The sequence below is a fragment of the Artibeus jamaicensis genome, unplaced genomic scaffold (assembly GCF_021234435.1).
Source record: "Artibeus jamaicensis isolate MK-2021 breed Jamaican fruit bat unplaced genomic scaffold, CSHL_Jam_final contig_1015, whole genome shotgun sequence".
Taxonomy (NCBI): Eukaryota; Metazoa; Chordata; class Mammalia; order Chiroptera; family Phyllostomidae; genus Artibeus; species Artibeus jamaicensis.
The window spans coordinates 7,983,908-7,998,751 of NW_026521194.1; the positions used below are offsets into that span (position 1 = coordinate 7,983,908).

General features: G+C 59.6%; 1 protein-coding gene across 9 annotated transcripts in view; it reads right to left on the bottom strand.

Annotated features, from left to right (window-relative positions):
* The window catches only part of SPEG (striated muscle enriched protein kinase), a 55,659-nt gene that overhangs the window by 28,016 nt on the left and 12,799 nt on the right, over positions 1-14,844 (bottom strand). For 8 of the 9 annotated variants that reach the window (XR_005082232.2, XM_053667489.1, XM_037143436.2 and 5 more), the window contains 6 exons: positions 13,132-14,435; positions 11,192-11,335; positions 10,745-10,927; positions 1,967-2,142; positions 1,652-1,740; positions 576-751 (listed from right to left, as the gene is read on the bottom strand). Coding sequence is in view for 8 of the 9 variants with exons in the window: in XM_053667489.1 (XP_053523464.1) it covers positions 576-751; positions 1,652-1,740; positions 1,967-2,142; positions 10,745-10,927; positions 11,192-11,335; positions 13,132-14,435 (2,072 nt within the window). In the remaining variant the exon portion in view is untranslated. Of the gene's footprint in view, positions 1-575; positions 752-1,651; positions 1,741-1,966; positions 2,143-3,042; positions 3,310-10,744; positions 10,928-11,191; positions 11,336-13,131; positions 14,436-14,844 lie in introns of those variants that run through there. The other variant, XM_053667566.1, reaches the window with a different exon arrangement.

Consider the following 14,844-nt stretch of genomic DNA (forward strand, 5'->3'; position numbering starts at 1 on the left):
GAAGGGTCCCCTGCCCTTACAGCTGACTCTGGGACCCAGCCCTCTGCACATTGCACAGCTCTGCTCAGCCTGGCACCCCTGGGGTCCCAGAGATGCTCCATGCCCAAGTCACCCCAAGGGCCCCTCCGAACGGGTCCAACCATCAGGCGCTCCCCACTGCCACTCCCAACCACAGGAGAGTCTATACAGCAATGAGATGGGTCAGGGCAGGGGCCAAGGGGCAGTGGGAGAGGGGGGTGGGGGGGAGGGAGGGGCCTGGGAAGGGCAGTGCCACAAAGGCTTAGGAGAGTGCAGCGAGAGGGTGGCCGGTGGGGAGAAGCAGGTCTCTGGCTGACATCGGGGGCAGGCATGACTGAGTGTGAGGGAGGGCAGTACTGTGTAGTGAGCTGAGCACTGAGCAATTTGCCGTGTGGCCTGGGCAAGTCACTTCCCCTCTCTGGACCTCAGTTTACTCAACTACAACATAAGCAGCTAAACCTGGGGATCTCTAAGGCCCTTGTCCCATAGAGTTGGCAACTGGGCGGGATCAAGGCCAGGCCAGGTTGGGGGGTTCACGGGAAGTGTGAGGCACTCACCTCGCACCTCCAGGCGGGCCTCACACTGCCGGGCGCCATACTCGTTCACTGCTTTGCAGGTGTAGAAGCCAGCGTCGCCCCGCTCGGCGGCCAGGATCCGCAGGCGGCACAGCCCGCCCTCTGCCTCCTCCGCGAAGCGCCGCTGGTCGGGTCGCACGGGCTGGCGGTTTCTCAGCCTGGCAGAGGGGCAAGAACTCAGCCCCAGGGCCCAGGGTCCTCCCCTGCACATCCAGGAGAAGTGGGGGACAGACCCAAGCAGGCCACTCCTCCCTGCAAGTCATATGTCCCCTCCCCAGGTCTGTCCCACTGCCCACGGGCACCCCTGAATTAGGGTTTCACTCTGTCATCCCACCTTCACCAGGGACTTCAAGACCACGGCCGCCCACCAGGGTCTCTCCACTCTAGGAACCTAACTGCGCTTAGAGCAGTGCCGTGTTATTTGGCTCGTGATGGCTCTGAAGTTTCCTCATGTTTTATTTTTATTTACCTAGAATGAACGGCAGCTTTCCCACTTTCTAAAAGGGACGTGAAATAACTTACAATGTGAAGAAATCACATTGGGGACGAGACAATCAATTATAAATGAAAAACAGAACCCGAACCAATAAAAAGACCCAAGCAAACCAATCGAAGTCCCAGGCCCCCCGATGCACAGGAGCACGGCGGAGGAGGCCCGCATTTAACTCCGGGCTCTGGCAGCTCAGAGGCAAACGCTCCCATCTGGGCCTGGCCCAGGGCTGGGTGCAGGGCCGGCCTCAAAGCTCAGACTGCTGTCAAGGGGCGGGAGTGGGGGAGCGGCCTTTTCAGGAGCAAGGTGGCTCCAGGCTGCTCGCCCCAAGTGGACAGACAGGAGACCATGTGGTCCCCAACCCCTCCCTCGAGGAGGAAGCCCTGAACCCCAAGCAGAGGCAGGGGCAGGTTGTAGGGAGTGGCACCCTGTACCTGGGATGTGGCCCCCCCCTGCAGATCGTGGGGAGGTCCCAAAGGGCCGCTCCCCTCTACCCAGAGCCCGGTCCCACAGGACCAAGGCTAGAGGCAGGGGTGCTGGCAGGCGGTGGTTAGTGGCTGCTACTCACCAGGAGACGACCGGCTTGGGCTCCCCCTGTACACGAATGCTCATTGTGACATCTTGGCCTTCTCTTACTGACTGGTCCATAAGGGAGACCTGAAGGGGACCCCAAAGTGTCAAGGACCAGCTTCAGCTCCTTGGGCGGGCGAATCTGGGGCAGAGACCTCTTCCACCCCAGGCTGACCAAGGCTGGTTCTAGGTAAACAGGGTTAATGGGGCCGAGCTCCAGACGGTACTGGAGCCTGGTGTGGCCCTGAGAACAAGAGGCCACATGAAGAAATGGAGGTACCCAGGGGGCTGAGGCTGGGCTCAGGGGTCTGACCTTGAAGGTGGGGGGTGCCTTGGAGCCAGTGTCTGAGGAGCGGTGGTTCTGGCTGGGACTCAGCTTCATGGTGGGGCTCTGGGGCCAGGTCTCCCCAGGCTCCGGGAACTCCTCTGGGGGACTCAGGTACTCCTCGTCGGAAGTGATGGGGCTGCTGAAAGGGGATGTGGACCCACCTGCAACAGAGACGGAGGGGAGAGGGTGGCACTCGAGAGATGCCAGAAGAGGAAGGGGGCGGAGAGACTGGGGGAACTGAATGGATCGGCCTGAGGGTTAAGGACCTGAGAAGGTCTGGAATGGCAGCGCCTGAGAGCTGAGACGGCTCCTGCACTTCCCTTCCCTGGGCCTGCACTCGCTTGCTATGTGACCTTGCCATGTGGTTCTGCCCCCGACTTTCCCAACACTGACCCTGCTGGTCCACCTGAGTTGGGGAACCACAGGGAAGGGCCTGGGGCCCAGGACTCAGGCAGCTGAGGGGCCACTCCTAGGCCTTGCGGGAGACTTGGAATCCCACTGGGGCCCGGAACCCACATTCCTGGCACAGATCGCGGGTTCCTAATGCAGGCGGTTCACATCTCAGGACCCCAGAGTGGCACAACCAGGACCCCCGTCTCCTGGGTGAGCTGGGTCTAGTGCAGAGGAACACACACCTCAGACGAGCCCCATCCTGACCTCAGTGCCAGGGCCAATGAGCTAACACTGTCCAGCCTGCCCTTCCCCCTCTCCCTTCTCAGCTTCCTGCCCCAGATACCCCAGGGCACCTGTTGGCCCCAGCCCTGAAGCATGAACCCCAAAACTCTCGGGGGATGGGAAAGCAGAGTTTGAGTCATCCACAGAGAAAGGTAGCTCAGCCTGGGGAAGAGGAGGGGGCACCAGCGTGTCTTTGGGGGAGGGGTGTCCCCAGGGCCCTGACGCCCTCCCCTGCAACTGGCCAGTGGCCCAGCCTCACTGAGCTGGCTCCTAGCCGACTGCCAAATACAGACATGAATCTGCCACAGCCCCCTGGCCCCTCCTCCTAGTTCCCCCACCCCAAGCCCCTGTGGTCCGGCCCCCCACAGTACTGCACCCCAACTCACCGAGAGACTCTGCACATGAACCCCAGCCTGTGCCTGTCCGAAGGCTCTGCCCTGGCACCGGGCCCTTCTGCTGCCTGCCCACTGCCCACCCCACCAGGCTCCCTAGGGAGCAAAGAGCGCAGCCTGCCCAGCCCCACTCACTGGCTGACCCTGCCGAGGCACCGCAGGAGGTCCTGGGGGAGGGGAGGGAGCCCGAAGAGGGGAAGGAGACGGTGGGGGCTGGCCTGGAGGGGACAGGCTGGGTGGCAGGCAGGCAGCTGGCTGGGGAGGTGGTGCCTGCTGAGACCACAAGCAGCCTGGGCCTGGAGTGGAGGGGGAGGAGAGGGGAGGGACAGAGGCGGCCGGGCTGTATTTAGCCACCCTGCTCATTCCCAAGCAGCGGGCTCTGCCTTTTCTCTGCTTACAGCTTCTGGACCCTGACAAGCACAAAGCCCCCTCAGTGGCGCCTCAATTCAAAGTGTCAGGGCCTCGGTCCCCAGGGAAAGATGGGGGTGGCGCTGCACTGCAGCATCCAAGCCACTTGCCCTGATCCATTCATCTCAATGTGTCCACCAGAGGAGGCAATTAAGGCAAATAGCCTCTCTGATGCCCTTTGCTCTGACCAAACCACCAAGACCCCCAACATACAGAGCCAGGCCACACCCTGTTGCCTCCAGTGCCGAGAATCAGGGAACAGTCAGGACCTTCAGCCTGCTTCTCAGAGACACCCCCTCCACCTGCGCGGGCCCGGAACCCCACTTCTGCCTTGCCTGCAGCAGCTTCCACACACCCTGGGCCTGAGCCCAGCACTGCTCCTGCTGGCACCACCAGCTGGCAGTGGTGCTTCGCCCCATCAGCCCCTCCAGGGACGACAGTCAGGAGGCAGGGGCCGCCCCCCCTCAACTCCTCACAACCAGCACCCATCTGAATTGGGCTAAGGGGCTTGTACACAGGGCAGGAGTAGGGAAGCTGTTGAGAGGTCACATGTCCTTCTCCCTCCTCCTGTCACCCCTGCCCAGGGCCACATTCCCAAGCTATGACCTGTGTTTCCCATCTATGCCAGTGAAGAAAGAGGGGGGAGCACCATTCAGGCTGGCTGTCCTGAGGTGGGGGTGGGGAAGGAAATCAGAATGGCCACTTGGTGAGCATCTGCTCAGGGACTGCCCCTAGCTGATGCTGAGATCACAGGTGTGACTCCTGGTGGTGGGCACCCGCCCAACCCCCGTGGATCCTGGTGACTTCCTGAGCCACCTCCAGGTTGGACAGCGCTGAGGCCACTCATGGCCCAGGGAGGGACAACAAAGATTAAAGCAGATGGGCAAAGTTTGCAGGGATCCTCAGAGACCCCTGGTGGTAGCTCGGGGAATAGCATCCTGGGAGCATCCAGTAACCAAGCTAAGCAGCGTCCTTCAAGCCCCTCAGAGAGGGGGCTGTGAGAGCAGCCTAGGTAGGAGGCTCTGGTTACAGAGGGAGAAGAACTAGACGGCCCTGAAACAAGGCCATGGTCCCCACCCCTATGTACCCCCAAAACTGTGTGGACAAGGAGGCTGATCAGGGATCTCTGCCTCCAGGTCCCAAATCCTCTCGGGTTCCACACCAGGCTCTAGTGCCTCCCCATTTCTCACGGGACCCACCTTGTAGCTGGTCTACATCCCAATCCTACTCCACCCACAAGGTCAGGTCTCACTGCGGGAAACACAGTTACACTAGCTGGGAAGAGCGGAGCAGTTACACTAGCTGGGGAGAGCGGAGCAGGGTGTACCCACCCTGAGAGGTACATAGGCCCACCACGCAGGTGCTGCCCTCCCACACCCACCACTGCAAACCACGCCGGCCCTGCGCAGACGTCTGGCCTCCTACACCGCCCCCAGGTCAGACTCACCGGATGAGAGTGCTGGCAGTGCAAGCCTGTAAATTGGGGAGCCCCCTCCCCGGACCAGTGCGTCCACCTCAGTACCTCCCCAACACCCCCTGAGGTGCTCCCTGGATAGACACAGGCACGGCCACCTGCATAAAAGGTGTCATGTAAGGCTCTCTCCATCAGGGCTTCTCAGGATGGCCCTTGGACCACCCATATCAAGACCACCTGGGAGCCCATTTAAACTATAAATTCCTGGGCCTTGTGCTCTTATACATGAAAGATTAAGGACCTATACGACCTCTCCTAAAGTGGGGGGGAAGAGGTAGCATGGAGTCCCGTCTCACTCAGCCACCCAGCTTCAGGTCAGGACTCTGAACCTTGGAGGTCTGACCCCACAGCCCACGTGCTTCCCACTCTACTGCCTGGCCTCCCACCTGCGCGAGGTCCCTCACTGTGCCAGTGATCCTCAAACTCGCCATTCACCAAAACTACCCAGAAGGCAGACACAGGCAGCTGGGACCTGCCCAGAGTCTCTGATTTAGCAGGTCTGGGCTGGGGCCGATAACGTGCATCTCTGATGCATTCTCAAGGTGACGCCAATGCTCCGGGTCGGGGGGCCACACTTTTTGGACCACCGCTCTATGGTATCCTCCGTCTCCCCCCGCTCCACGCAGGCAGAGCCTCACTGCCCTTTGCAGATGTGTGTCTCACCCAGCCTCTGCGTGTTACCCAGGCTGCTCCAGGGGCTTGGAAAGTCACGGAAACCTCTGCCCCCCACTGCCAGCTCACACACTGCCCCAGACTGTCCAGGAGGGCCTCCGGGTATGGCTGCAAGGGCTAAGAGTAGCCAAAGCATGGCCATAACCTCAGGAGCCCTCTGGCTGATAGGAATGACAGCTACACACACGCAGGACTGTAACAGCACACGCAGGAATAAGGGGGCACAAGAGGGGCAGTAAGGCCACGGAAGTGCAGAAAAGAGAACATTCCTTTTGGCTTAGGGAAGAAGTGGAGACTGAAGGAAGGGGTGGTATTAAAATTAAGAGTTTAGTTTAAGCAGACAAAAGCAATCCTGGAAAAGGAAACCATAGGAGTGAACATTCAAGGGCAGAAAGCGTGTGCAGAGAACTGTAGCTCAACCCTTCTAGCTACGGAACTAGGTAAAGAAGAGCGAGATGGCACAGGACAGTGTCAGGGAGGTCCCTCCCACTACCTCAGCTGCCTCAAGTCACCCTCAGATCTCCTCCACCCTCATGTGGAAGTGAGCGACAAGGAGAAGCGTGGTGCTGAGAATATTTCCGTTTGGGTTTAAACATGGACAAGGAAGCGGACGGACTTCACACACGTGGGCAGCCTGACCGAGGCACGGAAGTGGTTAACTTCTCCCACAGGATGACTTGGGATTGCTCCCTGTCAGAGGAAGGACTGGCACCCACAGTCATTAGGTCCCCACTGGTCTGACAGGCTTGCGTGATGGCCCCCACTCTGAGGCAGCAGCCCTGGGGGAGCACCCGTTGGGGGCAGACCTGCTTCTGGTGGACAGAAGTAAGGAGGGAGGGCTGAGTCAAGTGAAGGGACCACCTGTGGTTTTAGATGCTGCCCAAACCCCACCAAGGATGGACGACAGGGCCACGTGGCATTCCAAGACCCTTCCACAGGCAGCCAGGGGCTTCACAAGTGAGAACCTGCCGGGGCCAGGAGGAAAAGGGGGCAGCAGCAGAGCTACAATTTCCTCCCTTTCCTTTCATACTGCTGACCTCCCCAAACGACCTCCTTTCTGTTGTGACAGTGCCATCATACAGATGGGACCAAAATGAGCCTTGACCAGCCCTAGCCACTGACCCACGTGTCCTCAGCTAAATCCTCAGCCCTACAGGGCATCACAAATTGTACCGAGAAAGCAGCCCAAGTGCTATAATGATCCCTGCTGTACAGAGGAGAACATGGTGGCCAGATTCAGTGAAGAGGCCAAGGTCTCCACTGGAAAATGCTAGAACTATGAGCTCAAAGATATGAAACCTGTGCTTGGGGGAGGACTAAAGGCAGCAGGATGGAGGCCGGGCACATGGAGCCACCCACAGCCCCCTCGCTCCCGACCACAGGGCCCTTGGTGGGTGAGTCAACTGTGTGTGCACTGGGAGTGCAGGGAAACAAGCAGGACCACAGCCATGGTGGCGGGGCAGGTCAAGTGAGGAGGGAAAGAAAACCCTGAGTCTGAGCCACCCTCGGAAGGCAGCCGCGGTCTCTGCCTCCGCCCCTGCCCTCATGAGCTCGGGAGCACAGGTCCGCCTGAAGCCCGACCCTCTCTCTTCAGAGTGGAGAACGGGGACAGTGTGGTGCAGTGGTTGGGAGTGTAGACTTGGGAGATCCAGGGACAGGGCTCCAAACCATCACCCTCTCGTCTTACTACAGCTGAGTTTATTTCAATGTATATGAAATAGCCCTGGAGACTACTCAAATGTGCATTAATTGAAGTAAAATGAAATGAAAAAGTCAGCTCTTTAGGTACACTACCCCCATTTCAGGTGCTCAACAGCCACACCTGCTAGTGGCTACCACACTGGACCACACACACATACGATATTTCTCTCATCACCCAGAGTTCTGTGGGTCAGTGCTGCTCGAGAGGTCTTTACTAAAGCCTTCCAGGTCTCAGTTTCCTTATCTGTAGGATGGGCACAATCACAGGACCTACCTTACGGGGTGAATTAAATGTGAGACCCAATCAACACGGGCCCCAGTACACACGAAGCGCTAAGGAAATGCTACCTGGTCCTGTCATTTTCATCCGCCATCACACTAGGTCGGTTTGCTTCACTGCTGAGCATCTCAACCCCCTGGTGCTTCCAGCATTCCTAGGCAGATTACAGGTGCTGGCCTTGTGCTAGCTCTGTGTCACTTTACACTCCACATTTCCATCTTCTGGTCTATAAATCGGGAATGTCGCCACCTGTCACAACACTCCGAGAGATACACAGCTGACCCTGAACAACAGGGGTTTGAACTGCAATGGATTTTTTCCAATTGATCCAAGCAATTCGAACCCGAGTTGTTCGAGGGTCAACTGGCGGTTGGGCACCCGCCTATGTGCAGGGCCGACTAAGTGAAACCTGGATTTTCTACTGCAATGGTGGTAGTGACTCTAACCCCTCATTGTTCAAGGGTCCCATCCATGGTGTGATGTAGGTCAAGGAAGGGAAGAGATGTGAAAGGGACGGGAAGAAGTACACGGTGCTCTCCAAACGCACGGCTCTGCTCTGGGAGATGGAGCCGCAGCACCCCGTGCGTAGTCAATAAAGGCCCGCGTGGTACACGCAGGCAGCTGCGCAATGCCTGGCTTAAGATAAGCGCACTTCTCACGCCCTCCAACCCCCTGCCCCAATACACACACACCCTTTGGGAGCTCAACTGTGGTCTCAGTGATCATTCGGTGGGGTAGGGCAGGGGTCCAGGGCTGGGTGGGGCTGTCAGAGCTGGTAAGGACAGACCGTGCCCCTCCCCACCCCAGAACTATAGCACCAGGGTAACTATGTGTTCTAATTACCAATTCTGTTCAAGTGGCTCCCAACCAGAAACTGAGATCTGCGGGCCCTCAAAAGCAGGTCCTGTGTGCACCCCAAGAGGGCACTGGGTAGCCAGTCCTGGTTACCAAAGGGGCTGGGGAGGAGCCAGAAAAGGAAGTGGTTCCACAAGGCCTCTTCCCACAGGGCACTACGCACTCCGTCCCTCAACCTGCTCCTACTCACCCACAGCTGCACTGCCTAACACCCTTCCCTTGCCCCACCCCCTCACTCCCTGCAAACTCCAGGCCTGGGACCCTGGCTTTTGCCAAGTGTCTTCGCCACCCATTGGTTCCACCCACGCTCGCTGCTCCGCAGTCCACTGGCCTCCACCCAGCGGCTCTGGACCAAACAGAGCCTTGTAGGGTAAGAAAGTCTGCTCCCTCCACGAGCGCTGAGTCTGGACCCACGTGCCTGACCCTCAAGCCTTGGAGCCCTGGGCCAGTCTGACTTTCGGGAGCTGTGCTCTGGGTGCAAAGCCTGGTTCCCCCCGGGGCGGAGAGGCAGCACAGAGATGCTATGACAGGCTGGGAAACACGAGGGGGTTGGGGTAGGAGCTTGGCCAGGGTGGGGAGGCGACCCCAAGGCACGAACAGCACGAAAAAAGGGAAGGAAAGGAAAAGACCACCTCCCGAAGCCTCCCTCGTGGAAACCTGAGCTCCTGCGCACAACAGGGCCACTTAATAATGCTAACAACCAACATTTGTCTACGGCTTTACAGTTCATAAAGCTTGTTCACACATTTGCTTTCTTTCCTGCGAACAGTATAATTATCTCTGGTTTACAAATGAGGAAACCGAAATGCAGGAAGGTTTAGCAAAGACAAAGACAAAACTCCCAACCGAGTGCAGGCAGCTGCCTTGCCCCGAGCTCCTTCCCAACCTTAAAAGGCGCCTAAATGGCCCCGTGCCAGTATCGGGGCACCCCCCACTTCAACTCCTTGCCAAATCTCAGTCCAAGCCAGGTAATGACTGGAGACCTGGAGCTGGACCCGGGCCCCCTAAGCGGTGCTGGGAGCTGAGTCAGAAGCCAGATCCCGGGGGTGATGGAAGGAGGGAAGGGGGGCAGTGGAGGAACAGGTATGATTCATGGAGGTGCGGGGACGGGGAGGCGGGGGCCGGGAGCCTAAAACCTGAGCTCCTGGTGGGGGCGGGTCTGTAAGCTAGACCTGCCCTTCTGCAAAGCCAGACGAGTAAAACCAAAAGGATCTAAAACAAGACCTGCACTCAGGTCCGATACCAGTCAGAACTCCCTGACCGTGAAGGTGCTGACGCCCTGAGACCACAGCAAGACTGGCTCTGTTATCTGGTCACCTGCAGGGTTGAATGAAAGGAAGGGCCAGAACAGCACCTGCCCTTCCTCCTCCTCCTCTTCCTTGGAGCTGGCCCGGCCTCTTCCACTGCTGGTCCGAGCCCCAGCCTCCTTCAGGGCCCTGGTGCCTCCCAGCCCAATATCCCACAACACTGACCGGCCGCTCGGCTGTCCTCCGTACGGGATTCATCTGCCCCGTGCTTTCCCCCCACCTAAGTTCTCTGATCGAGGGTCATCCTAGTGGTAACCTCCTTGGGGGTTGAATCTGCACCTTTCCCTTGAATGCCCCTTCTCCAGCCTCATCTCCCCCCACCCCCACTGCCTAGGGTCAGCACATGGTCAGGCCCAGAGACCTGAATGAGTTGAACTGGCCATGTACGTGGACAGCAGTCCAGCCTTACCCTGAATCTGAAAGAAACTGGGCTTAAACCCAGAGAAAGTCATCCAACACCAATGAGGACTTTCACAAAAATAGAGAACGAGGCAGCCTTAGCCACCACCAGCTCCCAAGAAGTGGTCCCAGCTGCCCCCTCTTTAGAACTCTGAGTTCAACAGAAGGAGCAGGGGAGGGAGGGAAGCACTGAAAAGCATCTCTTTGAAGGGGGGCAAGGGGACTGTTCTAGAGAAGAAATAACCTCAGAAGGTTCCTTCCTGATGGCTTTTAAGCCCTTTGAGCTGGGAGAGTCTTTTTCTCAGAGACTCATGGATAATTTGCTTTCCCCATGGGACCCTGTTCAGGAAAATGCCACGAAAGGACGGCATTTACATGATGTCTAAAGACAAATTTCGGTGACTTCAGGAATTGGCAGTCCTGCTGTATGCCTTAGGAATCTGGCCTTTGCCCTGAAGCCAAGGCCATTTAAAATGCTTCCACCACAGCAGCGGACACAAGAGGACAGACAGAGCACACTGGTTGAAAGTCCAGTGCCAGCTGGGAGCGGGAAGGGCCCCTGCTCGCCCCACCCGGCCCTGGGGCCCACCGCCTGCCTACCAGGTCTCACGGCCAGCGTGGCAGCACAGCTGGCCTGGCCCAGCTCGTTGGTCGCGGTCGCGGTGTAGTTCCCGGCATCAGCTGTCCGTGCCTCCCGGAGCAGCAGGGTGTGCCGCTCGCCCTCAGCCCGGATGAGAAGGTGGCCGTCACTGCGCAGTGCCGACCCATCCTTCTGCCAGGACACTGTGGGAAGGCAGCAGGGTGACCGAGTCAAGTCGCCATGGCCCACAGGTCCCCACTGGGACAAATCTCCCCCCGTCCCACACAGAACCCAAATCACTCCTCTCCCCACCCTAGGGAATTCGGAGGACTCCCCTCTCTCAGCGAATTCTGGGAAAGCTCTGACACACACGCAGGGGTCGGGCCCGCCCCCCGCGGTGGATGATCTCCCCTCTTCCCCCACCCCTCCCGGCCTCAGCCTGGCCAGGCCCCAACTCTGGAGCTCACCTTGGGGAGGGGGGTTGGCGGTGATGATACACTTGAGCAGCACATCTGACCCTGGGGCCACCACCGCATCCTGCAGGGGGATCTCGAACACGGGGGCCTCCAGGGGCTCTTCTCCAGCAGACACGTAAGAGTCATCCGAAGACTCTGCCAGAGACACAGCAGGCAGGGTAAAGGGACAAGGTCCCCATGGGGATGACTCGGGGGGAGAGTGTGATGGCAGCCCCAAATCTCAGACATTGGAGCCCAGAAAGAGGGGCTTCTAGAAGGTGGGGGTGGGGAGCAAAAGGTCTCTCTCCTGAACGTCCCGAGACAGGGAAGGAAGGAAGACAGAGGGGGGTTCTCAAGCGGGACAGGGCAGCTGAGACCCCACATTAGTGTGGCTGCTCTTCAGCCTCAGCCACAGGGTTGCTCCTGGAGGAAGGCAGGAGCTGCGCTGTGTCTTTACACCACTCAGTGGTCAGGGATGGCAGGGCAGACCCCGTGCGAGGCACTGTGAGGGGCACAAGAGGGTACAAGCTTCCACAGAGACAGAAGACAAGCTGACAGCAACCCGAGACACAAGCAGTGACAGTGGAATCACAGGGCAACTCGTGGCCAACTGTTGTGTTGGTGATGCCACCAATTCACAAGAGGGGGTAGCAGGTGGGGCCGCCAGCCCTCCACCAGGTCTCATGGAAATCAGCTTTGATATGGTCCATTCATCAAACAATAGTGCTACACTGACTGCATACTAAGCTCTGTTTGGCACCAGGAATACAACAGGAAATAAGATGTGGTCCCTGCTTACTGGACACTTGACCACACAAAGAGACCCCTCTGGGTATTTGGATCTCTGGCCTTCTACCTGCCAGATAAAGCCCAGTGCCAAAAGAGCAGTGAGAATTGCAATCATGCTGTCTTCTAGCTACTCGAACTTGGGCAAATGAGATAACCTCTCTGCACCTCAGTTTTGTTATCTGTAAGATGGAGCCGATAAACAATACCCAATATCTTGCAAAGCAAGCTTACGGATTAAGTTAAAATAGCAGCCTTAAGTGCCCAGCTATCACAATGCCTCAGACAGGGCTGTGAGCATGCAACAATGATGGCTAGCAGAACGTAGGACAGGGCCTTGAGTCTGTAATGCTTAAATGAAAAATAAAGTAACTCTGCTGAAAAAAATATAGGGTAGTAAGTGCAATGAAAAAAGCATGCACAGGGTCTCCAGGGAGCAGCGAGTAGGGGCCTCTGGCCTGAGGAAGCAGCAGGGGGTCGGAGCGAGGGCAGGAGGCTCCTTCTGCCTCTGGCCAGGAGTGGGTCCCAAGCTGGTGTTCAGGATGAGCAGAGTTAGGGGCAGGGGCAGTCCAGCTATGCCCAGCATCCACAGGAAGACTGGGAGACCACGCACAGGCTGGCCTGGGACCACGGTCAGCTCAGCAATGCAGGGGCTCGAGGATGGGAGTGAGGTGACTAGAAAGAGAGGCTCTGTTGGATCTTAGTGGCCACAGATGGGTCAGGAGAGGGTACCAGGATGTGAAGGGCAGAGATGAGAGCTGGCCTGGTCCCAAGCTTGCCTGTAACAGGGACCTAACAAATTGCTTATTGAGGTAGGCTTCCGTCTCTTCCCCCACTGAGGGGCTCCTTCGATCTCCACCAGTGCCTTCCATCACAGTTAGGTCTCTGACCCAGCAGACTAGCAGGCCGCTGGACCCCCGGGGGCCTACAGCAGACGTCTGGGCACCAGGTTTTTGCTCACTCCTGGGCTCCACCCCACCTCCCTAAACACACACACACACTGCCTCACCAGAAGGCAAGTTCTAGCACATCAACCTTCACTCAACTTGAGCTTGGGTCCATGCCACTGGGAAACCATACCCTTGCAACTGCCTAGCAGCCCGGCTCTCCCCAAAAGCCCTCCCACCCAGATCCCAGCACCTTCTCAGTGCATCTGGAGGCCTTACCGAGCTCAGGCGAGGTGGGCCGGGCCCTACGACCTCTGCCCTGGCTACGAGTCCCTCGGCGGTCCCAGGGCCCCCAGGGACCATCTTCCTCCGGCCCTCTGCGCAGCCTCTTCTCAGCCTCAGGCCCCGCCCGGTTCTTCTCCAAGGTCTGGGGCACAGCAGCGCCCTCCAAGCCCGGCGTGGCCCAAGGCAGGAAGCGCACGGCTTGAGCTGGGGGCTCCCTCTTTCGACCTGGTGGGGCTTTCGTCCTGACCTCGGGGGTATCAGCTGGGGCGGCGGGCGGCACGGGGCTCCGGCTCTCCTGGATGGTTCTGCCCCGAGTCAGCGGGAACTGGTCCCGGCGCCTAACCTCCTGCTGCGGGCCTTCCCCCAGCTCTGTCCTGCCTGTCGGCCCGCGGCTCCGGGGCCTCCCCGGCTCGTCCCCGGGCCTCCCCGCGACGCTTGAAGGGGTCGGCTGGGTAGTGGCAGGGCTCACGGCCCGTGAGGTCTTGGGGGTGGAAGGCTGGGAGAAAAGCGGGGGCTCGCCGGGCTCTCGAGGGGACGGGGCGCGCTGCAGCGTGGCGCGCAGGGACTCGTGCGAGCGCACCAGCTCCTCCCGTGACGTGGAGCGGCGTATGCGACCCAGCTCTTGGGCGAAGCGCAGCTCCAGCTCGGAGGCTGGGCTACGCTGCCGCGTGCGCTCGTCCAGCGAGGCAGCCTTCTGCTGGAACAGGCGGCGCCGTTCGGCCACGCCGCCCGATGGCACCCGCAGTTCCTCTTGAGAGGCCCCAGGCGAGCCCCACGCGGCGCCATCCTGGGACTTGGGCTGCTCCAACGAGCGGGCCTTGCGCAGGGGCACCCAGGGCCGCAGGGGCGCTGGCGGCGAGTCGCTGCGCTCCAGGCTGCGCCGTCGCTCCTCAAAGAACTGCAGCTTGTCCAGGATTCGGGACCCGGCGCGCACCAGCCGCGGCGAGCGGCCCAGCGCGGACAGGCGACCCGACGCCTCGCTCAGAGGTGTCTGGGGCCGAGACTCGGCCGTGCCCGCTAGCGAGGGCCCCGACGACTTGGCCTTCTTCCCTCGCTTCTCTTCGGTGGAGGTGTCTTCGGGCAGCGCTGGCTCCCGAGTGCGCCGGTGGGGTGGCGTGGGGGTGGCCGGGGGCTGGGCGCTGGGTCCGGGTGGGGGCCGCTTACCCACCCGAGGGGACGGTGGCGGCAGCAGCGCGGATTTGGAGGGAGGCGGTAGGGCCGGGCGACGTGGGGCTTCGCTGGCTGGCTGAGGCTGAAGGTCGGGCTCCTCCCTGTGCAATCCGCTTTGAGGGACGCTGCTGCGGAATGGAGACGAAGAGGGGTAGAACATTCAGGGGGCCACCTCTCCTAGACCCCCAGCTCGTGACAGGTGTTGGCAGTGGGCATGCGAGGAAGGCTTGGGGTGACATGGGCCAGACCTCCACCCCCTCCCCCCAAAGAGGAAGCCACAGCCAGAGCAGGTGCTGTGCTGGGGAGAGGCGGTGGCTCTGGCACCAGAGGACTGGTCTAGTGACCTGGTCCAGGTACAGACTCAGCCCCCTCCCCCCAGCCCCGGAAGCTGGGGAACAGCAGAAACAAAACTGAAAGGTGGGAGAGAAAAGAATGAGGCTCAGGACCCAAAGGATGAAGTGGTGATGGGAGGCGGAAGGGCAGGACAGGGAGGGGCCCCCTCCGAACGCAGCCTCCGACTCATTCCTGCCCCCAGCG